The sequence below is a fragment of the Mustela nigripes genome, chromosome 1 (assembly GCF_022355385.1).
Source record: "Mustela nigripes isolate SB6536 chromosome 1, MUSNIG.SB6536, whole genome shotgun sequence".
NCBI lineage: Eukaryota > Metazoa > Chordata > Mammalia > Carnivora > Mustelidae > Mustela > Mustela nigripes.
The window spans coordinates 84,401,982-84,428,960 of record NC_081557.1 but is presented as its reverse complement, the minus strand read 5'-3'; the positions used below and the strand labels follow the sequence as shown (position 1 = coordinate 84,428,960).

The 26,979-nt window shown below is 38.4% G+C and overlaps 1 protein-coding gene across 1 annotated transcript; it reads left to right on the top strand.

Moving 5' to 3' along the window:
- Positions 1 to 16,397: 16,397 nt before the first annotated feature.
- On the top strand, positions 16,398 to 18,546 carry PATE3 (prostate and testis expressed 3). The gene is made up of 3 exons (XM_059392138.1): positions 16,398 to 16,446; positions 17,790 to 17,912; positions 18,422 to 18,546. Exons 1-3 carry the CDS (start codon positions 16,398 to 16,400, stop codon positions 18,544 to 18,546), a joined length of 297 nt encoding a protein of 98 aa, XP_059248121.1.
- The last annotated feature ends 8,433 nt before the right edge of the window (positions 18,547 to 26,979 follow it).

The following is a 26,979-nucleotide window of genomic DNA, read 5'->3' as shown; positions in this document are numbered from 1 at the left end:
AGTACTGACTCACCGAGGCTGGGTGAGAATTGGGTCCTTTCTTACAGCGTAGGGTATGCTCCGTAGGCTGATGACATGCAGTTTTACAAGTCTGTCTCAGACCCCTATTCTGACTTCCAGACTCCCGTCTACAAATTTCCTTCCACTTTGGAAGGCTCAAGTACCATAATTTCAGGCTGCCTCAAAATGAAATCATAATCCTTCAGGTTCACTATATCTGCTCCTACTTCAGTGTTTAGGGGTTCAATAAACCTGGGAAGAATTCCTTATAGATCCCTGTGCCTCAGCCTCAAAGAGAATCTAACAGGAAGTCTTATCCCTTCTACCTACTAACTTCTCACATGGGTTTATTTTTCTCTGTCCCGCTGCCACTACTATAATCCAATCTGTCTTCATTTCTCACCCGGTCCAAGGCAATTTTCTTTTCTTTGCCTGTCTGCTTTTATTCTTGCCCAGTTATAGTCAATTCTCTATAAGGGGGTCAGACAGCACTTTTACAGGTCCTGGATGCCGCACACCTACTCAAAATCCTCCAGTGACTTTTCATCGCTCTTTGAAGAAAATCCAAAGCTCTCCCACAGCCTGGAAAGTCTTCCCCATTCTGAGCAAAGCCCACTCTCCCTCTTATTTCCTACCACATTCCCTTTGCTCATTCAAATGTCACCCCCTCAGTCCTGGTAAATCTCTTTTTTTTTTTTTTTTGAGATTTTATTTATTTACTCTAGAGAGAGAGAGAGAGCATGCACGTGCACAAGCCAGGGGAGAAGTAGAGGGAAGGGGAGAAGCAGTCTCCCCACTGAGCAGGGAGCCCACTGGCCGCACGGGGCTTGATCCCAGGACCCTGAGATCATAACCTGATCCAAAGGCAGATACTTAACCTACTGAGCCACCCAGGCCCCCCTTAGTCCTGATATATCTTTAGAAAATATTGGGCGCCTGGGTGGCTCAGTGGGTTAAGCCCCTGCCTTCGGCTCAGGTCATGGTCCCGGGGTCCTGGGATCGAGTCCCGCATCAGGCTCTCAGGGATCCCATTTCCTCCTCTCTCTCTCTGTCTGCTTCTCTGCCTACTTGTGGTCTCCCTCTGTGAAATAAATAAATAAAATCTTTAAAAAAAAGAAAAAAAGAAAATGTCAACATCCCTCTCCATCCTTTTTCTTGCTTTACTTTTTTTTATTAAATTGATTTATTTATTTTCAGAAAAACAGTATTCATTATTTTTTCACCACACCCAGTGCTTGCTTTACTTTTTTTTTTTTTTAAGATTTTATTTATTTATTTGACAGAGAGATCACAAGTAGGCAGAGAGGCAGGCAGAGAGAGAGAGGAGGAGGAAGCAGACTCCCTGCCAAGCAGAGAGCCCTATGCGGGACTCGATCCCAGGACCCTGAGATCATGACCTGAGCTGAAGGCAGCGGCTTAACCCACTGAGCCACCCAGGTGCCCCTTGCTTTACTTTTTAATAATGATTCTCACTACCTGACCTTTCACACCTCTTTGGTCACTTGTTTGATTCCTTGACTAGAATAAAGCAAGGACTTTTACCACTGTACCCCAGCATCTGAAGGCTTGGAATGTAGGAAACACCCCCAAAATATTTGTGGAACATCCACTCTTGCATCCTTCAGGCCATTCTCACAGAGCAACCAGGTTAATCAGACTGATTTCTTTAAACTATAGTAAGGAGATGAAAACAGGCTCTTTCTTTCTTTCTTTTTAAGATTTTATTTGTTTATTTGACAGACAGAGATCAGAGAGGCAGGTAGAGAGAGAGGAGGAAGCAGGCCTCCGGCTGAGCAGAGAGCCCGATGCGGGGCTCGATCCCAGGACCTGGGATCATGACCTGAGCCAAAGGCAGAGGCTTTAACCCACTGAGCCACTCAGGCGCCCCTCTTTCTTTCTCTTTTTTTTTTTTTTTTTTAAGATTTTATCTATTTATTTGACAGAGACAGACACAGCAAGAGAGGGAACACAAGCAGGGGGAGTGGGAGAGCGAGAAGCAGCCTTCCTGCTGAGCACGGAGCCCGAGGACGCGAAGCTTGATCCCAGGACCTTAGATCATGACCTGAGCTAAGGCAAACACTTAATGACTAGCCACCCAGGTGCCCCAAAATGAGGCCCTTTCTACGTTCCAGCTAGGATCTCAAGGTATTTGTATGTGGCAAGTATTTTTACATTTCAGAGTGAAGTGTTGTGCTACTTATGCAGACTTACAAAGGAAATAAATGACTTACAAAGGAAATAGAAGGACCACCTAGATGGTATAAAGAAATAAATACTAATGTGTCAAAGATGACAGGAGAGGAGTTTTTATAGTCTTGGGGGGGTTGCCTTTCAACATATGGCTCAAAATATACAACCATGAAACAATTTCATGTTTGGCTACATTAAAAAACTTTCTGAAGCTGGGGGTGGGGTGGGGAACTAACCACTAACTCATAAGCAGTAAGCAACCAGTTACAAAATATTTGCAACTCATAACTCAGACTGAGGTCTAGCTCTTCCTATTATACGACAAAATCCTAAAAATGGACTAGAAAAATATTAACAATTCAAGAAGCAAGGTAGATGGTTAATGCTAACATTAGCTCACAGAAAAAGGAATACAAATGGTTCTTCAGCATATAAAACGTGCTGAGCCTTACTCATCATTTGAGAAAGGTGAACTGAAGCTAAACTGAGATATTATTTTGACATTACAGATTGGCAATCATCGGAATCTGATAACACCCCTAAACTGGGTGTTACACTCATACACTGCTGTAAGTGAACACATCAGTGAGGAGGAAAATGACACAGCAGCTATTAAAATTAGACAGATCTAGCGATCTTACCCAAGTCCCTCTGTGGAATTAGCCTTGCACATCTGTGAAAAGCTGAATACACATAGTTCTTTACAATTTGATAATTGCAAGACTGAAAACAACTTACACTGATCTCATTTACATGTGAAATCTTTAAAAAGGAAGTCAAACTCATAGAAATAGAAAACAGAATGGTGGTTACCTGGGGCTCGGGGTGGGAGAAATAGGGAAGTTTGTCCAAGGGTACAAGCTTTCGGGTATAAGATGACATTCTGGGGATCCACTAATGCAAACTCATGGTTCAGTTAAAGACACTCTTGTGTCTGCGTATTTCCATAAGTTCAAAACCGATCCACAGGCTTGATCAAACTCAGATTCCATCTCTTTGGCAAGACAGTAGGTGACGTGTTGTTGTTTAATGAAGGGACAGAATATGCCTGGGCTTCTTTCTATGTTAGTGGCCATTTATGCTTATTATTTAGATCCATAATTCATCAGGTTCTCAAAATGGTGATATTTATTTTTTTCAAGTTTTTATTTAAATTCTAGTCGGTTAACATACAGTGTAATATCAGTTTCAAGGGTAGAATTCAGTGATTCAACACTTTCATACAACACCTGGTTCTTATGACAAGTGCCCTCCCCTCTGGTAACCATCAGTTTGTTCTCTACAGTTAAGAGTCTCCCCTCTCTTCCCCCCTCCCCACACCCCAAACATGTTCACTTGTTTTGCTTCTTAAGCTCCACATATGGGTGAAATCATATGGTATTTGTCTTTTTCTGACTTATTTTGCTTAGCATAATACTCCCTAGCTCCATCCATATCATTGCAAATGGCAAGATTTCATTCTTTTTATGGGTGAATAATATTCCTTTTGATTATAGATAACCACATCTTTGTATCTCTCCATATGTTGATGACATTTGGGCTCTTTCCATAATATGGTTATTGTAGACGATGCAGCCATACACACTGGGGTGCCTGTATCCCTTCAATGAGTATTTTTATATCCTTTGGGTAAATACCTAGTAGCGCAATTGCTGGATCATATGATAGTTCTATTGTCAACATTCTGAGGAATCTCCATATTGTTTTTTACAGTAGCTGCACCAGTTTGCATTCCAAAATGGTTATATTTAACCTCTCAACTCATTTTTAGTTGTTAGCAGGAATAATTTCATAGAGACACTTTCCTCATCTACTATTTGCTTATCCAGTGGTTCCATTCATATGGCTTTTGATTACTCTCCAAAAGTAGCCAATTTTTTCCAATATCATTTTGAACTCATGAATCCAAATATATTTTATCAATCTCAATATACTATATTTCTTATCATTACTAAAGATTAAATGATCACATCTTTATGGAATCCATTTGAAGTGGTCTCTGTTTGACCCTTGTGCCATTTGATAATTATCCTGTTATGTGGAATGAAAAGATGTCCCAGTTATCTTGTATGTTGCTTGCCCCAGACTTGAAATTCAAGAAATTCTGTACTTTTGTAGTCAGAGAGGCTATTTCAGGACCAGACTCTTCTTACTTCTGAATTGGTCATTATTCCTTTATTATTCCCTTATCCCTAAAAATTTTCTGGGAATAAATAGATGTCACATGCCTTGTGAGTACCAACTGATATTTCCAATTCAAATACTTAACTTCTTTCATTTTATATCTCTTTTGTTTCACACTGTAAATTCTGGTTCTCAAGGACACAGCATAAAATTAGAGTTACATATAACATGTGTAGCATAAAATTATATCTATGTGAATTATAATATTGGCATATACAAAATAGAATATAATTATAACCAAATAGAGTTAGAATATTCCATAATTAATTACTTGCTTTATCCCACATTACACATACAACACACAGTCTAAACATAACAATGTTAATACTACCACCACCAGTTATGGTTTCTAAAATAGTTTCAGAATTTTGCATATGCTCTCCACTTTTCAGCCATCGTCTAATGGTTGTATTTCTTCGTAGTGATTTTTAAGAATCAGAAGACTTACATTTTGATGAAGATAAATTTATGATCTTTTTCTTCTGTAATTTGTGCTTCCAGGTTCTGTTATAGAAATCTTTGCCTACCTGCATGTTGCGAACATTTTCTCCAATGTTTTCATTTAGTAGATTTATCATCTTAATTTGTACATCAGTCTAAGATCCATATGAAGTTATATTTAGTTTAATTTCTGTACAGTGTAAAGGAAAAGTTACATCTTTGGCCATATGGATATCTAGTTGTTCCAGCACAGTTTGCTGGAAAGACTACTAATTTAATAATTCACCATTAAGAGGATTTTTATAGATACTCTTCATCTAATTTAAAAGTTCTCTTCGACTGTTATCTGATGATAATTTTATTATAAACTTATATTCCATTTTATCATCATAGTTTTGTTTTTCTTCTTTACGAATGTGGACAATTAAATTGATTCCTTCCTCTAATGTTAAACAACTCATGTATTCCTGAAGTAAATCTACCTGATTGAAGTAGATTATCCTTTTTGCATATTATTGAATTAAGTTTGGTAATGTTTGTTTTGGAATTTTGCATCAGGGTTTGAGAGATCAGTCTGAAAAAATTTTCTAACATTCTTACCATGTCAAGGTTATCTTGGATCCATAACACTATTAGGTTTTTTCCCTTGATGTTTGAGAGGAGTCACTGGTAAAGACATTGGGGACTACGATTTCCTTAGCAACAGAGTTATAATTATGGATCCAATTTCATCAGTAATAATATTTCTTCTTTTGACAGTTTTCACAATTTTTTAAAAAAATGTTGTGTTTTGTGAAATTGCTAAACTTGTCATTATAGATAGATTGTTATACTATCCTCTTTATTTTCTTTCCAATGTCTGCTGGAAAGGTAGTGATATATATCTTCTTTATTCCGTTACTTTTTTTGTAGTTTTTTTGCATGCTTTTTTACAAATCTTGCTTTTAAAATTGATTATTCCTTTATTTTAGTTGAAATAGAGTTGACATGCAAATGTTGCATTAGTTTCCGGTGCACAGGGTGGTGATTTTTTTTTAAAGATTTTATTTATTTATTTGACAGAGAGATATCACAAGCAGATGGAGAGGCAGGCAGAGAGAGAGAGAGAGGGAAGAAGGCTCCCTGCTGAGCAGAGAGCCCGATATGGGACTCGACCCCAGGACCCTGAGATCATGACCTGAGCCGAAGGCAGCGGCTTAACCCACTGAGCCACCCAGGCGCCCCCAGGGTTGATACAAAAAGCCAGGTTCACCACGGGTGTAGCAGTGACCACCTGTCACCATACAGCGCTATTACCATACCATTGACCAGCCTGTGCTGTGCACTAGATCCTGTGACTTATATTCATTCTGTGACTGGAAGAATGCTCTCCCACTTCCCTTCACCCATTTTGCCCACCTCTATTCCTGATATGCTTACGTTTTGTTTTCTCTCCATTTTTATTCATTAAGAATGTGATTTTCAAGGAAACACATTTAGAATTTGTTGATTTTGTCTTTTGAATATCTACCTCCGCTCTTCTCTTTCTTTTCTTACATTTTTACCAGGTTTGATATGCTCTCCTTTGTCTAGCTCCTTGAGGTAAATATTTAGATCGTTAGTGTTCTGTATTACTTCTTTACTACTATATCCATTTTAAGACTATAAACTTACCTTTTAGTCCTGTTTTAGCTGCTTCCTACAGTATAAATGCCACACGTTCACAAGCACTCACTTCAAATTATTTCTAGTTTCCATTATAATTTCTTCTTTAATCCACCAGTAATTTAAAGGTTCCTTTTGTTCTAAGCAGTAGGGAAATTTTCTCGTTTTATTTTTGTAATTTATGCATTTCTTAATTCCACAATGGTCAAAGGACACATCCTGAATTATTTCAATCTTTTCTGAATTTTTACACCTTGATTTATCATCCAATTTTGGTAAACATTCAACGTGCGCTTAAAAAGAATATTTACTCTGTTTTTGTTAGATGCACTATTCTGTATATATCAACTGGTTCAAGTTTTACCACCCAGATAACCTATATCCTTACTGATTTTTATATGATTGTTCTATTGGCTAGTGAGAAGCATGTAATAAAATCTCTCCCAATGAGATAACTCATAATGAGATGAGAAATAATATCTAACTCCCTTATTGCCCCTGCCATTCTTCGGTTTTCTAAATTCTGATGCCCTGTTGTTAGGTGTACAAATACTTTGAATTATGATATCTTCCTGGTAGGTTAACTTCCCTCCCATAATGAAAAGTCTCTTTTCATCTCCAGTAAGGTTTCTCACTTGAAAGTAAATTTTTTTGATATTTGTGTAACTATGCCAGGTTTCTTTTTCTGAGTCAGGGTTTTCATGGTATGACTTTTTAAAATCTTTTACTTTCCACCCTTTTCAATCTTCTTGTTTTTGATAGAGCTAATAAGTAGCACAGGGGTGGGTTTTTGAAAATACCATCTGACAATCTTGGACTATTAATTAGAATATCTAATCTTTTTGTATTTAATTCAGTTACTGGTATATATAGAAGATTTTACTTAGCACATTTTCCCCCCTATTTGAACTGTTTTAAATTCTTCTAAAATTTTTTCCTGGACTTCTCTTGGATTTCTCAAAAACATTTATTATTTCATTGTACTTATTTATTAGCTATACTTTTTATTTAAACCCTTCTCTAAATTGTTACCTTGGTATTACCGCTTACATCTTTAACTTATTACAGAAAACTGCCAATTATTACCTTTCCCACTTCACCAGTAATACTAGGACCTTAGCACATATTCATGTAGGCTACCTGGCTTTTGTTTTGTTGTTGTAATTACTGAAACACTACACAGCCAAGGAATAATCAGTGAGACTGGAAGATATGCCAAGAGTAACTTCCAAAACTGAAATGTAAAAAGAGAAAAAATAAATAAAAAAGATAGAACAGAATAATCCAGACTGTGAGGCAAATAGAAAGGGTATAACATACATAGTGGGAACACTGGAAGGAAAGAAAGAGATAAAGGAATAGCAGAAATATTGTGAGTAATGACTGAGAATTTTCCAAAATTAATGAGAAACACCAAACCACATATTCAGGAAGATTAGAGAGCACCCTGCGGATTTTAAGAGATAGTAATAAGAGACAGCTGCTCCATGGGCCACAATTCTCAGTGCTTCTTCCCTGCTGCCCACACGGCATTCCCCCAGCCTTGGAGATGCTCAAAGCACAGCAGAAGGTGGCTGTACAAAGGGTATCCCAGAACTCGGCTCTCATGGTGACCACCGTGATCATCACAGAGATAAAGGGGGCATTATAGACTTTTAAATGGGTCAATATTCCAGGGAGACGTAACAGTCCTTAATGTGCATGTGCCTTGCCACAGAGCATCACACAGCAAAAACTGATAGAACTGCAAGGGGAAATAGATGAATCTGCTGTTATCATTGTAGATTTCAGCACCCCTTTATCATTAGTGGGCAATCCAGTAGGCAGAAATTCAGGACACAGCTTAGTGAATAGCACCAATCCACACTTAGATCTAACTGACATTTATAGAATATCTTATCCAACAGACAGAATGCACATTCTTCTCAAGCTTGCACGAACGATTCACCAAATAGACATATTCTGGGCCACAGTACCGCACTACACATATTTAAAAGAATACAAGTCTCTACAGTGTATGGTCTCAGATCTCAATGAAATTAAACTAGAAATCAGTAACAGAAAGATAGCTAGAAAAAACAAGACTCAAACACTGGGCGATTAAATAACATACTTCTAACTTCCTTATGGGTCAAAGAAGAAGTCTCGAGAGAAATTTAAAATATTTTGAACTAAATGAATTCAATTCAAATGTCCATCAACAAATGGATAAACAAACTGTGGTATGTCCATAGAATAAATATGTCCAGGCAATATAAAGAGATAAACCATTGACTCAATAATGTGGATAAATCACACAAACAATATGCTGACTGAAAGAAGCCAAACCAACCAACCAACCAAACAAACAAACAAAAACAAAAAAAACCACTTGCTGTATGATCTCAATTTATAAAATTCTAGGACATGCAAACTGATCCAAAAGTATCAGAAAGCAGCTTAGTGGTTGCCTGCAGATGTTAGGAGGAGAGATGGCAACGGGGGAGAGGGATTACAAAAGAAATTATGAAGGGTCACATGGAAATCTCTAGACCTGATGAATATGTTCACTGACTTGATTTGGGTGATGGTTTCACAGGCATGAACATGCCAAATATTATCAAACTGCACACTTTAAATAAAAGCAGTTTTTTGGTATCAATGATACCATAATAAAGCTATTATGAAGAAAAATATTTTAAAATAAAACGTAATGTATTTTAAAGTCATCGAGGGACACATGGACATTTTATACTCCAGGTATGTTACAAATTAAGAATATTTTTTTAAAAAATTGAACTGAGTGAAATAAGTCAAGCAGAGAGAGTCAATTATCATATAGTTTCACTTATTTGTGGATCATAATAACCATGTCCTCCATGGGGAAATGGAGAGGAGAAGGGAGTTGGGGGGAAATTGGAAGGGGAGGTGAACCATGAGAGACTATGGACTCTGAAAAACAATCTGAGGGTTTTGAAGGGGCGTGGGGTGGGAAGTCAGGGTACCAGGGTGGTGGGTATTATAGAGGGCATGGATTGCATGGGGCACTGGGTGTGGTGCAAAAATAATGAATACTGTTACGCTGAAAATAAAAAATAAATTTAAAAAATTGAACTAAAAATTAAAAAAAAAATTGAAGGGAAAGTGTTTTGTCTCAGACAAATGAACCCATCTTCAGCACTTCTGTGACATTTTAGATATGATTTATACCAGAAATATAGAAAGCATAAAATATCATGGGGGCACCTGGCTGGCTCAACTGGTGGAGCATACGACTCTTAATCTTGGGATTGTGAGTTCGAGTCCCACATTGGGTGTAGAGCCTACATAACATAAAATCAAAAAAAATTTTTAAATATTAAATAGTGTGATTCCTGGACTCAACATTAATGTCATGAAGATAGAAATGACTTTCAAAATATTTCTGGGGTATTTCCAGATGATCACAGATTTCTCCTTTCAAGTAAATTGACACAATTCCATTCTGGCAGAGCTTTTCCCACAGCACTTGAACATTTGCAAAGGGAAAAAAAGGGGAGCTATTGGTCAAAGAGTACAAACTTACAGTTAGAAGACGAGCGAGTTCAAGCAATGTAATGCACAGCATTGTGATTACATTACTTGAAAGTGGCTAAGAGAGTAGATGTGAAATGTCCTCACCACTAAAAAGAGATGGTCATGATGTGTGACACAACAGAGTCATTAGCTAAGGCCACCATACTAGTTAGCTAACTACCACCATTAGGTTGTATCCTATTGAAATATCTAAGTGTATCAAATCAACATAGTATAGACCTTAAAGTTACCCAAAGCTAATGTTAATTATATCTGAATAAAGCTGAGGGAAAAACATACATTTGCAAGGATACTGGCCTCTACCTTCTTCATTTATATTGGCAGTTTAGCCAAGAAAAGTTTGATTTTTTATAACTCCTTAGCAATAAGTTCAGGACCTTACGTGCAACATATATCACATCCAGATGGTTAAGTATCTTTGGAATGAGCCACACCATGAATAAAGTCCTCTTTTTCAAAATGTTCCAGGGTAGGTTTGCTTTTTCTTGAAAAAATAAACAAATAAATAAAACTTCTTTATCAAAATAGGTACTAAAGTTTGCCCTGTCAAAAGCCAGAGAACTTCTGTGTGATAAAGGAGATCTTCTTATTTTCCAAAAAAAAAAATTTATTTTTGGAAAGATTTTATTTGTTTATTTGGTGGAAGACAGCCTAATGCTGGGCTTGATCCCAGGACCCTGAGATTATGACCTGAGCCAAAGGCAGAGGCCTAACCCACTGAGCCACCCAGACTTCACAGAAATATTTTTTAAATGTGATGATTTAGAAACTTACTTTGGATAAAGTTGATGACTCTTTTGGCAGATGACAGAATTTCCTTCAGAGTTGTTTGAATAGTCTGTTGACTGTTGTGCATGTCTGTCCTAAAAATCAGTGAGGAGATTCATTTCTCAAAGAAGTAGGAAAACCAAATGGTCACCAAGCATTGTAGGAGTTCCATCTGTGAAAAGGGAAGAGAAGCTTTTGTTTCAAAGTTCTGCATGATAGGGCCCCTGGGTGGCTCAGTGAGTTAAGCCTTTGCCTTCGGCTCAGGTCATGATCTCAGGGTTCTGGGATCGAGCCCCGCATCGGGCTCTCTGCTCAGCAGGGAGCCTGCTTCCCCCTCTCTCTCTCTGCCTGCCTCTCTGCCTACTTGTGATTTCTCTCTGTCAAATAAATAAATAAGATCTTTAAAAAAAAAAAGTCCTGCATGATAAAACCACCTTTTTACCATTGCCAAAAAGTCACTGATTTTTGCAATTGCCAAAAGAGACTCATGATGTAAGAATTCTTTGACAGTTTCAGCACGCACAGAGCAAGCAAAACCAAAAGGAAAAGGGAAACTGGCAACACTGAAAAAGGTTCCTTTAGTTTCATCCATTGTAAAATGAAGGAGTATGGCAAATGTGCCAATTCCTCAATGACTACTTCAAATTTTTAAAGAAATATCAAGTATCCTATTTGAGAAGGAAAATGTAGTATGGATTTTTTTTTCCTTTGTTGCAGTCCACAAATCAGTGCCAACATGGTTCACTAAAGTTTATCCAATATAAGTGGAGCTTCTTTTCATCCAACAAGCTGGTAAGAAAATGTATGGAAGCCCCAAGAAAACGGTTTTGTAAAATGGCATAGCTCCATTTAGAAATGTGCCAATTCTTTTTTTTTTTTTAAGATTTTTAAATTTACTCATTGGGGAAAGAGAGAGTAGGCATGGGGGTGGGGGACAGAGGGAGAGGGAAAAGCAGACTCTCCACTGGGCAGGGAGCCTGATGCAGGGTTTGAACCCAGGACCCCGAGATAATGACCCCAGCCAAAGGCAGATGCCCATCCTACTGAGCCACCCATGTGCCCCAGAAACATGCTAACTTTTTCTTTTCTTTTCTTTTTAAAAAGATTTTATTTATTTGTTTGACTGAGAGATCACAAGTAGGTAGAGAGGCAGGCTCCCCACTGAGCAGAGAGCCCCAGGGGGGGCTCCATCCCAGGACCCCGGGATCATGACCTGAGCCAAAGGCAGACATTTAACCCACTCAGCCACCCAGACGCCCCCATGCTAAGTTTTTCAAACTGAGCTTTCTTATTGGGAGAAATTCCTAATTTTCTGGACAGACAGAAGTAAGATGCATTTTCATTTTATCTGGCTTCACACTTGCATTCATGGGAATATTTACACACACACACACACACACACACACACACACACACACCACTGTGGGCTTTGCGTTCTAGTAAGTTCAAAGATGCAAATGAAAACATCTAATTGCTGTTCTTTCACTTCTATTAGTAATAGCCTTGGATACTGCTAACATTTTGCAGTTTGTTGCCAACATTAAATATAGAAGGAAATGATAAATCTCCTTTAGACTGTAGGATCCAAGAGCAGGCTACCCCAAGATGGGATACTTTGGCATGAAGATTATTTTGAGTCAAAAAGCAATCCATCAGTGGCTCCTGGGTGGCTCAGTTAACTTCTGTCTTTGGCTCAAGTTATGATCTCAGGGTTCTGGGATCATTGAGCCCTGTCTCAGGCTCCCTGCTCAGTGGGGAGTCTGCTTCTCCCTCTCCTTCTGCTCCTCCCCCCAATTCTGCTCTCTCTCAAAAAAATAAATAAAATCTAAACTTAGAAAAGCAATAAATTACAAGCCAGCAGATTCAGGAAAAGTTCTTTACCTACCCCTCAACTGCCTAAAAGAATTTAGATGCATGACCTGCTCCAGGAAGAGAGCTATCACTGTAGATAAAATTACAGTATGATAAGAACTAGGTATGGTAGGTGGGGAGGAACCGAGCCCTCTATACCCCACTGTTTCTGAGTAGCCCAGCAAACCTCTGTTTACCAAATATTTACTCTTTATTTTTTATGTTCCAGTAAATTGCACTCCTTTCCTCTGAAGTCCCAGACCTTCTCCTTAGTTTGAGTGGACATTTATACCTCATTTTGCCTGCCTGTTTTTGGGATTTCAATGTCTGAGTGTATTCCCCATATGTATGCTATTAAATTTGATTTTTCTCCTGTTTATATGTTTTATGTCAACTTGATTCTTAGTTGGGCCAAAAGGACCTTAAAAGGGACAGAAATTCTTGCTCCCTGACAAGAGGTTAATGAAAAATATTAAAATTTTCTATCAAGGTTCATAGAACCCGTGAAACTAAGAGGACACTAGACCCCATATTAATAAATTTTGTTCAGGAATGAAGGTAAGGTACTAACAAAATTCTCTTACTCACATGTATAAAATCAGTCCATAAACTGTTCTGAAAGTAGTTTTTTTTTTTTTTTGAAAATTTTCATTAGGTACTGGGACTTTTCATCTATAGCATTAGATTATCAGCAATATTGTGAATGAAGTCAGAATTTTAGTGACATTGATCTATACTCGAACCACATCTGGGCTTCTTGACAGACCCTGCACCACCAGGGTGTTGTGAGGGCTCCGTGAAATGATCTAAGTAGAAGTGGCTAGCCTCGTGTATAGCACACAGCAAGCACTCGATAAATGTTGGTTTTGTTCTTCTTTCCTTTACCTCTTTTCCCACCAGCAGCTGGATATGTGAGGGTGATTTCCCTGGGACCCACAAACAGGCTCCTCTCCACCAGATTTTTGAAACAATCATTATCTCACATTCTGGAAAGCCACTGCTTAGGAGCCCAGGAACAAAGTAGCCAGCTTCTGACTCTGTGCCAAGGTCCATGTCCCAAAACAAAGGGCAGAATTTAGAAGCACAAGTTAAGAGGTTGCTCATCTGTGGTATCATCAAGATCTCAGTTACCCACCCTGAAGCCAAGAGAGACCATGAATATGAGGACACAATGTTCTGCTTTCTCCTCCTCAGAGCAGGGCAAATGGCATCTAGGCTGAGCAGGTGGCTGTCTTGTCATGGAGTGCCTTAATTTGGGACTCTGTATCAGTAGGAGAGGGGAGAGTGGTATCATGTGAGGTTTATCCTTCATTCATTCCCTCCTTTGTTGAGCCGTCATGGTTCAGCACATCATCATGTGCCACGCAAACTGCTAGGTCAGGAGAACAGAACTTAGTACCCATCCTCATGTTTCACATTATGAAACCTTAGAATGTTGAAGTTGTGGGACCATAAGAATGGTTGAAGTCTAACATCACAGATAAATGGCTCGCTAAAGATGCCATGAATTATACAGTAATCCACCAAAGGTCTCCAGACTCCTAGAGAAATCCTCTGTCCATTGTATCACACTGCTCCTAGTGGGTTCTAATAGTTATTCTTTCCTATGTCATGCTAAATGAAGAAAGAAATTGTTTTCAAGAGAAAATCTGATGGATGAGGTACTGGGAGATGAGGAGAAAGTCAGAGGATCCCAGTGTTTGGGCAGAATTGCAAAATTTCACAATCCTAACTGGAAAGAATCTAGTAGAAAAGAGACTCAATATTCAGGGGACCTTTCAGAAAGCATCTGCCAAGGAAGAAGAGTAGACACTGAAAACTGAGCCCCACATCAGGCTCCTTGCTCAGCAGTTTGCTTCCTTGGCTATGATTTTAGAGTCATTCTCTTTAAATAGATAAAGCAGAGAAACTGGGTGGCAAATAAAACGCTCTGATAGCCTTGTAAACCCAAGCACCGAAGGCTCAGGGTTTTGCCTTCTTGCTAAGCCTTTGGAAAGTCCTGAAAAATGTCATCCGATTTCTAAGATGCTCTCTATGGAACCAATTCCCTGTTTAAGGCTTTTGGCCCTCTTCTTAGGCAAATCATATTGAGTGGTCATAGAAAAAGAGCACTGTAAATTCTGTGTCATTTGTACTAAGACCTATGTCATCCAGTCTTCACCTGATGTCTAAAAATGTCAGACTTGATTTTTTTTTTAAGATTTTATTTATTTATTTGACACAGAGAGGCACAGCGGGAGAGTCAACAGAAGCAATTGGGAGAGGGAGATGGAGAAGCAGGCTTCCTGCTGAGCAGGGAGCCCGATTCAGGGCTTGATCCCAGGACCCTGGGATCATGACATGAGCTGAAGGCAGATGCTTAATGACTGAGCCACCCAGGTGCCCCTTGGTATGTTTTAATGAACATATTGTTCCTACAAGAAAGAACATGCCATTAAATTAGCTCTGTATGGAAGATTCCTAATATTTCTAACCAAGGTGCTATCAGCTCACAGGCAGGTTTAGGAACACTAGAATGCCAAGTCTGGCTATGGTTTCCCGCCGCTTTACCTGTGGTGAACCTTTACTAAGTTAACTTGTAGAGTCATCACTAAATCATAGAAAAACCAGCTGGTTCACAACTTGGTAAAGATCGTGTTGTATGATAATGCTAAGGGGGACTTCATAGCCCAACAGAATAACAGTCTCTGACTGCGAAGAACAGATTTCTGCTAAGGTGAAGGGGTCCTGGGATGAGAATCAGAAGTTCTAGGTTGAAGGCCCAGCTTGATCATAGATTATATACCTTTTTTTATCTCATTCACTCTGTTGTTTCTTCCCCAAAGGGTAAGGAGCTACATGAACTTTCCTGACTTATACATTGTTCTACTTTCACACATGGGACTGTGCCTGGCACACAACAGTTCCCAGTAAATGTTTGCTGAATGTATGAATAAATCTCCAGGAGGCAGAGCACCTGGGGGGCTTAGTCTGTTAAGCATCTGCCTTGGGCTCAAGTGTCATGATCCTGGGTTCCTGGGATCGAGCCCCACATCAGGCTCCCTGCTCAGCAGTCAGTCTTCTTCTCCCTCTTCCTTTCCCTCTGTGGTCTCTCTCTCTCTCTCTCTCTCTCGCTCTCTCAAATAAATAAATAAAATCTTAAAAGAAAAATCTCCAAGAGGTATTGAGTCAAAGTGGTGTCAAGTGTGGCCTCCACCCACTATGTAATCATGGGTAAGATGTTAGATCTCACCAAGCCTGTTTTCTCCTCTGTAAAATTAGGATAGGAATGATAACATCATAATTACACCAATAATTATTAGGAGAAGGATTTTATTTTTAAAAAAAAGTCAACTTAGGGGCGTCTGGGTGGCTCAGTGGGTTAAGCCTCTGCCTTCGGCTCAGGTCATGATCTTAGGGTCCTGGGATCGAGCCCCACATCAGGGTTCCTGCTCAGCAGAGAGTCTTCTTCCCTCTCTCTCTCTCTACCTACTTGTGATCTCTCTCTCTCTCTGTGTCAAATAAATAAAATCTTTTAAAAAAAAGTCAACTTATAAGCCAGAAAAAAAAGTTAGCTTGCTGTAAACCCCCACGTTTACTAATTATCATTATACTTGCTATGGGGTACAGAGAAAATAAACGAGCTTCAAGAGGAAGCCTTGGGTGATTGCTTGCCTTTAGGCATGAATAATCCTTGCCCTATCATGCAGGTTTTGTCCCTCTAGCCTGAAGAGCCGTTCTTGCGGTTCCTGGCTTCTTCCTGTGCAAGGGACTTCTGGCTCAGGATGGACAAACACTTCTTGATGGTTTTCTTCCTTTTCTGCTTCATTGTAGGTGAGTCACAGACCTGAGAAGTGGACTCCAGAGACAGGCTACAGGGAGGCCCTGGAAAATCTCCATGTACTGTAGGTACCCATGGAGGGCTGAGCTTTGATGGCATTTATAAGGGAGGAAAAGACATTCTTCAGATTGCTCCTTCTGTCTTACAGGCCATCTTTTCTGACCTTCTCAACATTCTGTCCTTCCTCACCAGGGGCTCTGTGAGCACCTTCCTGACCAGCCTCTGTGGCTGCCCCTTTCTCCATTCTGTCTCTACCACTCCCCATAATTCAAAATCCTAGCAAGATTTTCCTGAGGATATCCTTTCATTCATAAATCTGTATCCCATTTGCTGACAGAGCTGGTCGGTGTATAATGGATAATTCTGTAGTTTGTTTTAGTGCCAGTGGCTTTTGATACCCTTATCAGGTACTTTATATGAAAACAAATGATTATAGGAAAGGAAATACTGGATGCTCTAGAATCAGAATTTTTTTTTTTAAATGCTTTGGCTGCTGTCTTAAATTCTCTGTACCTTTGATTGCTTCTCTGAGAAATGGGAAAATACTTAACAAAGCTTTTGTAATGATTAAATCAGATAAAAAGTGAGAGAACATGGCCCAAATGAGATGCTCAATAAAGGCTACTTTCCTTTTGCATTTGGGCTTTTTGCTTGTTTCTTTTATTAACCTGTATTTCAATTAGCTCAACCCACCATACCATGTCACTAACTAGTCATAATTCATGAAGACTTTGCACAGATTCAGTTCGAGGATTACAGAATATATTCCCTAACAATATCTAAGCAGCAAATGTTAGCAACACTAGCTTGGGTAAAATAGTTTATCTTATATTTTATTTCTTTATTTTTATTGTGTTATTTTAGTCATCATTAGTTTTTGATGTAGTGTTCCAAGATTCATTGTTTGCATATAACACCCAGTGCTCCATGGAATCTGTGCCTTTCTTAATTTGGGTAAAATATTTTAAAGCACTTACCCTCATTATTATACTCCTGCTTGCCTACAGTGCTGTCAGGTAGGCTATGCCATCATTAATAGAACGATTTTAAAGTTGGAAAAAAACAACCCCATGGAGGCAAAATCATTGCTCTAAGTTACCTCAGTTAGAAGAGCTGAAATAGGGACCAGAAGACCCCTTTTCTTCTCACAATGGCATTTCTCTTAGATATGAAGTTGGTAAGAGCTCCCAACTCTTTACTACATGCTCTTTTCCCCACCACCAGCTCTCATCCACCCCCCTGCGCCCCACCCCCAGCTCCCACAATCTGGTCTAGATAATTCCAGGTCCTTCCCATGGTCCCCTGGTCTCACTCACAGCAGCTCTCCACTCTCCAGCAGCGACACCACTGAAGTGCCTGACATGCCACCTTCACACACGGACAGATCGCTGTAGAAGAGGCTTTGGTTTCTGTGTTGCTCAGAAGTATGAGTCATGCATGACTTTAAAGATCTTCCAGGGTGAGTCAGGGGGTCCGGGGAGGTACTGTGAGATTCTTGGGCATTCTTAGGAGAGTCAGCAATTTCCTATCTCAACTCAGGCTAATCCAGGAGAGGAACCGAAGAGCAGAATGCCCCTGAGCTCAGGTCCCTGTGCATGCAGACAGAAGTGGACGGGGGAGGATGTGATAGGAGGAAGATCGGGGTTCTTTGTTCCCAGTAAAACTAACCTGACAGATCTGAACTCTGAAGATACTAAAGCACTAGTTGCTAATCTTCTACCTGGAATAGGAATGAAGCAGCTACAGAGAATTGATGGTTGTTAGGGACCTCAGGCAAACAACCATGAAGGGGGCCCGTGATTTCTATGTCTCCCTGCCTCTGCTCTTTTGGTGTGTAGAAGCTGTGAAGCCATCCCTTAACCTACCCTGATGCCTAATTAAATTTTCAGACAGGACTAGTGCCAGGTTTGACCTGTTTTTACAGAACGTAGACCACTGCATTATTTACTATGTTCTTTCTTATTACAGATAACATTCTGCAGTTATCATATATGGTGTGTCAGAAATTCTGCAGAGACTTGACCTTTGATTTCAACAATCGGACTTACATTCATAAGTGTTGCAAGCAAAATTTTTGTAACCTCAAAATCTAAAATATTCGCCCTCCAGAGGTCTCACTTTAGAATGATGTCAATGTTTCTCCCCTTTCGTGCTCCATACGCCCTTGCTTTCCTGCCTTATCCATCCTCGATGTACTGCAGCTCTCTTCCCTTCAGTGTCATCTTTCCTGATGCTTCCAGCTTGGTTTCTACCTTAGTCAGAGGATAATGATCCAGAACAACAGATTTCTCCCATGACAGGGAATGGCATTACCATACTCCAAGAAGCCTGTCCCAAGTGTCTCCATACAGCAAAATTTAAAACATGACTGTTCCCAAACCTTGTGATTAGCTTAAAATAGTTGAGGCAGACTAGAAACACTTCAGCTGAAACTTCACAAATATTTGTTGTACCCATTTGTTGCTTACTATAATTAAGCAGAAATAGCGGCAAAATGGATGGCGGACAGCTGAGATTTTCCTCTGTGGGCAAAATATTTTCCCAAGTGGACAGTGTTCACTTCAAACTCAGTTATGATTTTCTTGGCCTTTGCAGAGTGCAGCCATTTACAATGTCAGTACAAATCAGGAAATAAGGAAATTCCTGCCTCTGTGATAGTCACAGCTCACACATGGCCACTTGTAGGTCTGTCAAGATGTACGCTCAAGAAACATCACAACTCTCCCTCCCTTCTTCTCCTTCCTCTCCTAATCTTTCCCTATTTCTTTCCTCTTTTGCCATCTACTTCCACTGTCACCTCTCCAGTTACCCACATAATTGCTATACAAATTCTCCCTCGCTGAATACTCAAATCATTTTATGAATACTTTTTGTGACTCTCTCAATGAATCATTTCTCTGTTTGTCTTATTTGCCCCAGTATGTTACAGATCACAGCAAGAACAGATTTTGTGTCTCATTTCTACTGCCTGTAACTGGTCAGCAAAAAGTTTTCTGTGTGTAACTGAATGGCCAGTAAGGTTGATGAAATTTTCCTTGTGCATCTGTTTAGTTTACAGGACTTATGATGCTTTTGTGCTTTTTCTGGCTGCATATTTATTTTCTTGAGTGTATTAGGAAAGGTAATTTCTACTCCCTGCCAAATAAAAAAAGTTTACTATACCATGTGTTTTCCTTGAAGATATTATGAAAAAGATATTTCTTTTTATGGGACCCTTCAGTATTCAAATACCTTTAAAGATTTTTTAAAAATTTATTTGACAGAGAGAGAAAGAGAGAGAGAGAGAACAAGTGAGCACAAGTAGGAGAAGTGGCAGAGGGAGAGGGGGAAGCAGGTTCCCCGCTGAGCAGGGAGCCTGACATGTGGTTTGATCCCAGGACTCTGGGATCATGACCTGAGTTAAAGGAGACGCTTAATGACTGAGCCACAGGCACCCCATCAACAATTATTTTTTATGAGATTCTTCCAAAATCCATTAGCTAATTTTATTTCAAAATTCATAATCAATATTACCGTAATAAAATAGAAGTGGAAGTTTAGAAGGGGTAATCTGACCCAATTCTATTGGAAATATCTGAAGGTATGGGTTTATCCTAGCTTTCATGATGTGAAGATTGATCACATAAATATTTTTGTTCTCAGATTTATTTTATACAATATAAAGCTCCCCTTCAATCTTTTATCCGACAGTTTTAGCCTCCATTGATTATTATTAACTAGATGCAATATTCATTATGAGTTGAAAAATAATTACTTTATCTTCTTTTTTTTAGAGAGGGAGGAGGGGCAGAGGGAGAGAGAATCTTAAGCAGGCTCCACACCCAGCACAGAGTCCAATGTGGGACTCCATCTCAAAACTCTAAGATCATGACCTGAGCTGAAATCAAGAGTTGGATGCTTAACCAAATCAACCACCCAGGACCCCTAATTACTTTACCTTCTTAATTGAAGTATAATTCATATATAATAAAATAAACATATGCTAAGTATACAGTTTGCTGTGATTTGAGAACTATATAAACCTATATAACCACCATCCCAGATAAAACACAGGACATTTCCATTAACTCAGCAAGTTTCTTCAGGTAACCACTCACTCTCAGAGTTACTGTTCTTCTATCACCATAGTATAATTTTACCTGTTCTTGAATTTATGAACTTGAACAAATGAAAGCATACACAGGTTTCTATCACTCGCCAGATCTTTTTTAAGATTAATGCATGTTTTTGTTTACATCAAGAGTTTCTTCTTTTTTTGCATACATACATAATATTTGTATTATGTATACATAATATGTATGTATACATATTATGTATATGTATATACATACATATACATACATAATACATATACATACATAATAATTTGTATACATACATACATACAGAATTTGTATACATACAAATGTATACATAATTTGTATACATACATAATATATATACATACATATACGTATACACACATAATAATTGTATACATACATAATAATTTGTATACATACATAGTAATTTATTAAATCAATTCTTGTGTTGATGGACATGAAGTTGTTTTGAGGTTTCGACTATTGTAAATAAAGCTACTACAGACATCCTTGTGATAAGAATTTTGGTGGACATACACTCATTTCTCTTAAGTATATAAATAAAGTAAAATTTATAAGTCATAGGGTAGCCATATAGGCATATACATAATTTTGAAAGAAATTGCCAAATAGCTTGTGAAAGTGGTGATACAAATATATAATTCTACCAGCACTATATGAAAGTTCCACATACCTCCCATCACCAATTATTATCAGTCATTTAAATTTTAGCTATTCTAGTGGTTGTAAAGGATACCTTGCACGTTCCTGATAATTGATGGAATTCAGCTGTTTTATATGTCCCAGTTAGAAAATAATTCATGCATGTTTCCTCCTAATACTTACATTTAAATTAACACTCAAATTCTCTGTTTGGAATTTATCCTTGTAAGAAATTGATCCAATTTAATGTATTTCCATATAGCTATTCAATTAACTCAACAATGTTTATTTAAAAGTTCGTATTTTGGGGGCACCTGGGAGGCTCAGTCAGGTAAGCAGTTGCCTTTGGCTCAGGTCATGATCCCAGGGTCTTGGGATCAGGCTCCCTGCCCAGTGGAGAGCCTGCTTCTCCCTCTCTCTCTGCCTGCCCCTTTGCCTACTTGTGCTCACAGTCTCTCTGTCAAATAAATAAATAAAATCTTAAAAAGAAAAAGTTCATTTGTTTCAACTAATTTGAGATGCTCCTTTCATAGTACATTGCATTTCTATTAGCACTAATACTAATCTGGGTCCTCTACACAGTTAAATTTTTCTATTCATTACCTCTATCTTATAACATGCACAAAGAACAAATTCAAACTGGATTATAAATTGAATATGAAATTTACACAATAAAACTAGAAGAAAGCGTAATATGCATTTATAACTTTGGAAGAGGCAAAGGTTACTTACTTAAACATAACCTAAAAAGCAAAACCTTTTTTTAAAAGTGATAAATTAGACCACATTAAAATTAATGATGTCCGGGGTGCCTGGGAGGCTTAGCCATTAAGCAACTGCCTTCTGCTCAGGTCACGATCCCAGGACCCTGGGACTGAGTCCTACACTGGGCTCCCTGCTCAGCAGAAAGCTTGCTTCTCCCACTCCCACTCCCCTTGGTTGTGTTCCCTCTCTCGCTGTGTCTCTGTCAAATAAATAAACAAAATCTTTAAAAAATAAAAAAATTAACGATGCCTGTTCATCAAAATGCATCTCTAAGAGAATAAAAAGGCAAGATAAAGACTTAGAGAAGATATTCATCTTCCATAGAACTTGTATCCAGAACATAAAAATAATTCTTACAAAAAGCTGAGGGACTTCATCACCACTAGACCTGCCTTGTAAGAAATGCTGAAAGAAGCTATTCAAGTGGAAATGAGAAGATGCTAATGGCATCTTTGGCTAATGGCATCAATGGCATGAAAACGTACAAAAACACACAACACGCTGCTATAGGTTGATATACAATCACACTTAGAAAACTCTAATAGGATGGTATTTTAACCACTTAACTGTAGTACAAAGGGCAAAGGGAAAAGCATTCATATAACTGTAACTACTATAATTTAATAAGTACACAACATAAAAAAGGTAAATAATAACAACTAAATAAAAAAGAGGGAGTAAAAGGGTGGGGCTTTCATAGAGAAATCAAAGGTAACCTGCTATCAGCTTAAACTGGACTGTTTAATCTACTTGACACTTGATCTCAGCAATCAGACTTATGTGCAAAAATAATGCAACTACAATTACTGTAACCAGTAAGACTCAAGCACAAAGCGAAAACCTATAGTAGAAACACAAAAGCTAAAGAAAGGGGAAACAAAGCAAACGACCAAGGAAAATTACCAATTTACAAATAAAGGCAAAGACAGAGGGAAAAAGAAATAATATAAACACAAAACAACCAGAAAACAAGAGTAGTAATTGTTTTACTATTAATAATACTAGTAATAGTAGCATCGTAATCCTTACATATCAATAACAACCCTAAATGTAAATGAATTGAATTCCCCAGTCAAAAGACACAGACTAGCTGAATGGATAAAACAAGACCCAATTATATGCTGTCTATAAGAGACTCATAGCAGTTTTTTTTTTAATTTTTGAAAAATTTCTTTTCAGCATAACAGTATTCATTGTTTTTGCACCACACCCAGTGCTCCACGCAATACGTGCCCTCCCCAATACCCACCACCTGGTTCCCCCAACCTCCCAACCCCCGCCCCTTCATAACCCTTAGATTGTTTTTCAGAGTCCATAGTCTCTCATGGTTCACCTCCCCTTCCAATTTCCCTCAGCTCCATTCTCCTCTCCATCTCCCCATGTCCTCCATGTTATAAATGAAACCATATGATAATTGACTCTCTCTGCTTGACTTCTTTCACTCAGCATAATCTCTTCCAGTCCCGTCCATGTTGCTACAAAAGTTGGATATTCATCCTTTCTGATGGAGGCATAATACTCCATAGTGTATATGGACCACATCTTCCTTATCCATTCATCCGTTGAAGGGCATCTTGGTTCTTTCCACAGTTTGGCGACCGTGGCCATTGCTGCTGTAAACATTGGGGTACAGATGGCCCTTCTTTTCACTACATCTGTATCTATGGGATAAATATCCAGTAGTGCAATTGCAGGGTCATAGGGAAGCTCTACTTTTAATTTCTTGAGGAATCTCCACACTGTTCTCCAAAGAGGCTGCACCAACGTGCATTCCCACCAACAGTGTAAGAGGGTTCCCCTTTCTCCACATCCTCTCCAACACATGTTTCCTGTCTTGCTAATTTTGGCCATTCTAACTGGTATAAGGAGGTATCTCAATGTGGTTTTAATTTGAATCTCCCTGCTGGCTAGTGATGATAAACATTTTTTCATGTGTTTGATAGCCATTTATATGTCTTCATTGGAGAAGTGTCTGTTCATATCTTCTGCCCATGTTTTGATATGATTATTTGTTTTGTGTGTGTTGAGTTTGAGGAGTTCTTTATAGATCCTGGATATCAACCTTTTGTCTGTACTGTCATTTGCAAATATCTTCTCCCATTCCGTGGGTTGCCTCTTTGTTTTGCTGACTGTTTCCTTTGCTGTGCAGAAGCTTTTGGTCTTGATGAAGTCCCAAAAGTTCATTTTCGCTTTTGTTTCCTTAGCCTTTGGAGACATATCTTGAAAGAAGTTGCTGTGGCTGATACCAAAGAGGTTACTGCCTATGTTCTCCTCTAAGATTCTGATGGATTCCTGTCTCACATTGAGGTCTTTTATCCATTTCAAGTTTATCTTTGTGTATGGTGTAAGAGAATGGTCAAGTTTCATTCTTCTACATATAGCTGTCCAGTTTTCCCAGCACCATTTATTGAAGAGACTGTCTTTTTTCCACTGTATATTTTTTCCTGTTTTGTCAAAGATTATTTGACCATAGAATTGAGGGTCCATATCTGGGCTCTCTACTCTGTTCCACTGGTCTATGTGTCTGTTTTTATGCCAGTACCATGCTGTCTTGGTGATCACAGCTTTGTAGCAAAGCTTGAAATCAGGTAACGCGATGCCACCAGTTTGGGTTTTTTTTTTTTTTTTTTGAAGATTTTATTTTTTTTTTTGACAGACAGAGATCACAAGTAGGCAGAGAGGCAGGAGGTGGGGGTGGGGTGGGGTATGGAAGCAGGCTCCCTGCTAAGCAGAGAACCCGATGCAGAGCTGGGAGCTTGATTCCAGGACCCAGAGATCATGACCTGAGCTGAAGGCAGAGGCTTTAACCCACTCAGCCAGCCAGGTGCCCCGAGACTCATTTCAGTTTTAAGGACACACATAGGTTCAAAGCAAAGGCATGGAAAAAGATATTGCATAGAAGTGGAAACCAAAAGAAAGCAGGGTAGCTATACCTAGATTATACAAAACAGACTTTAAGCCAAAAACAGTAATAAAAGTCAAAGAAGGTCAATACATAATGATAAAGGAGTCAGTTCATCAAGAAGATATAATAATTGTAAATACATACAATCCTAACATTGGAGCACCTAAATGTATTAAGCAAATACTAACAAAGGAGAAATAGACAATGATACAATAGTAGCATGGGACTTTAATGCTCCACTTTCTGCATTGAATAGATCATCCAGACAGAAAATCAACAAGTAAACAATAAAACTTAAACCATACATAGATGAAATCAACCTAATAGACATTTATAGAACATTCTATCCAACAGAAAGAGAATCAATTCTTCTCAAGTGCGCATGTAACATTCCCCAGGATAGACCATATGACAGGACATAAAACAAGTCTTAGCAAATTTAAGGAGACTGAAATCATACTAAGTATAAACTTCATACTAAGTTCATACTAAGTTCATGAAATTCATACCAAGTATGTTCATAACATACAATGGTATGAAACCAGAAATCAGTAACAAGATGAAATTGAAAAATCTACAAACAGATGGAAATTAACACATTCCAGAACAACAAAGGGCTCAAAGAAGAAATCAAAAGAAAAATTAATAAGCTGACAATCAGCAGAAGCAAGGAAATAGCAAAAACCAGAATAGAAAGAAATGAAACAGACAAGAAAAACAATTTTAAACTCACCAGAACTAAGAGCTGGTTTTTCAAAAACATAAACAAATTGACAAACCATTAGCTGGACTAAAAAAAAAAAAAAGAGAGAGAGAGAGAAGATTCAAATAATAAAATCAGAAATGAAAGAGGAGACACTACACTGGTACAAAAATAAAAAGAATTATAAAAAAGACTACTAAGAACAATTGTATGTCAACTAATTGGTGAACCTAGGAGAAATGGATCAATTTCTAGAAACGTACAACCTACCAAGTCTGAATCAGGAAGAAATATAAAATCTGAGTAGATTAATAATGAGTAAATAATAGTAATAAGTCAGTAATCAAAATCCTTGAAACACAGAAGCCCCAGGATCAGATGGCATCACCAGCAAATTCTATCAAACATTCATTTTTTAAAAGGATTTTATTTATTTATTTGATAGACAGAGATCACAAGTAGGCAGAGAGAGAGTGGAAAGGAGGCCCCCAGCCTAGCAGAGAGCCTGATGTGGGGCTCAATCCCAGGACCCTGGGATCATGAGCTAAGCCCAAGGCAGAGGCTTTAACCCACTGAGCCACCCAGGCACCTCTCTATCAATCATTTAAAAAAGAATTAATGTCAATCCTCAAACTCTTTCAAAAAATTAAAAAGGAAGGAACATTTCCAAATTCATTTTACAAGAGCAACATTACCCTAATACTAAAACCAGATAAAAACACTAATAGAAATGAAAACCAATATCCCTGGTGAATATAAAAATTCTCAACAAAATATTAGCAAACTAAATTCAACAGCACGTTGAAAGGACTAATCATATAACCAAATGTAATTTATGTCTTAGATACAAGGATGGCTCAACACTTGCATATCAATAAATCTTATATACCACATTATTAAAATTAAAGATTAAAATCATATGATCATCTCAATAGATACAGAAAAAGCATGTGGCAACAGAATTTCATGAGAAAAATATCATCAACAAAGTGGTTAGAGAAAGAGCATACCTCAACATAATAAAAACCATACATGACAAGCTCCCAGCTAACATTATAAGTACAGTGAAAAATTAAAAGTTTTGTGCCCACTCTCATCACTCTTGCTCAAGATATACTAAAAGTCCTAACCAGAGAAATTAGGCAAGAAAAAGAAATTGCACTACTGGGTATTTACCCCAAAGATACCGCTGTAGTGAAAAGAAGGACCATCTGTACTCAATGTTCATAGCAGCAATGGCCACAGTCACCAAACTGTGTAAAGAACCAAGATGCCCTTTAACAGATGAATGGATAAGGAAGACGTGGTCCATATATACTATGGAGTATTGTGCCTCCATCAGAAAGGATGAATACCCAACTTTTGTAGCAACATGGACAGGACTGGAAGAGATTATGTTGAGTGAAAT

Excerpts from the sequence above, each read along its gene's own strand:
- PATE3 (XM_059392138.1), top strand. The coding sequence starts at position 16,398 with ATGGACAAACACTTCTTGATGGTTTTCTTCCTTTTCTGCTTCATTGTA. Across the intron at positions 16,447-17,789 it reads CCTTTTCTGCTTCATTGTAG|CAGCGACACCACTGAAGTGC; the intron begins GTGAGTCACAGA and ends TCCACTCTCCAG. Across the intron at positions 17,913-18,421 it reads GACTTTAAAGATCTTCCAGG|ATAACATTCTGCAGTTATCA; the intron begins GTGAGTCAGGGG and ends TTCTTATTACAG.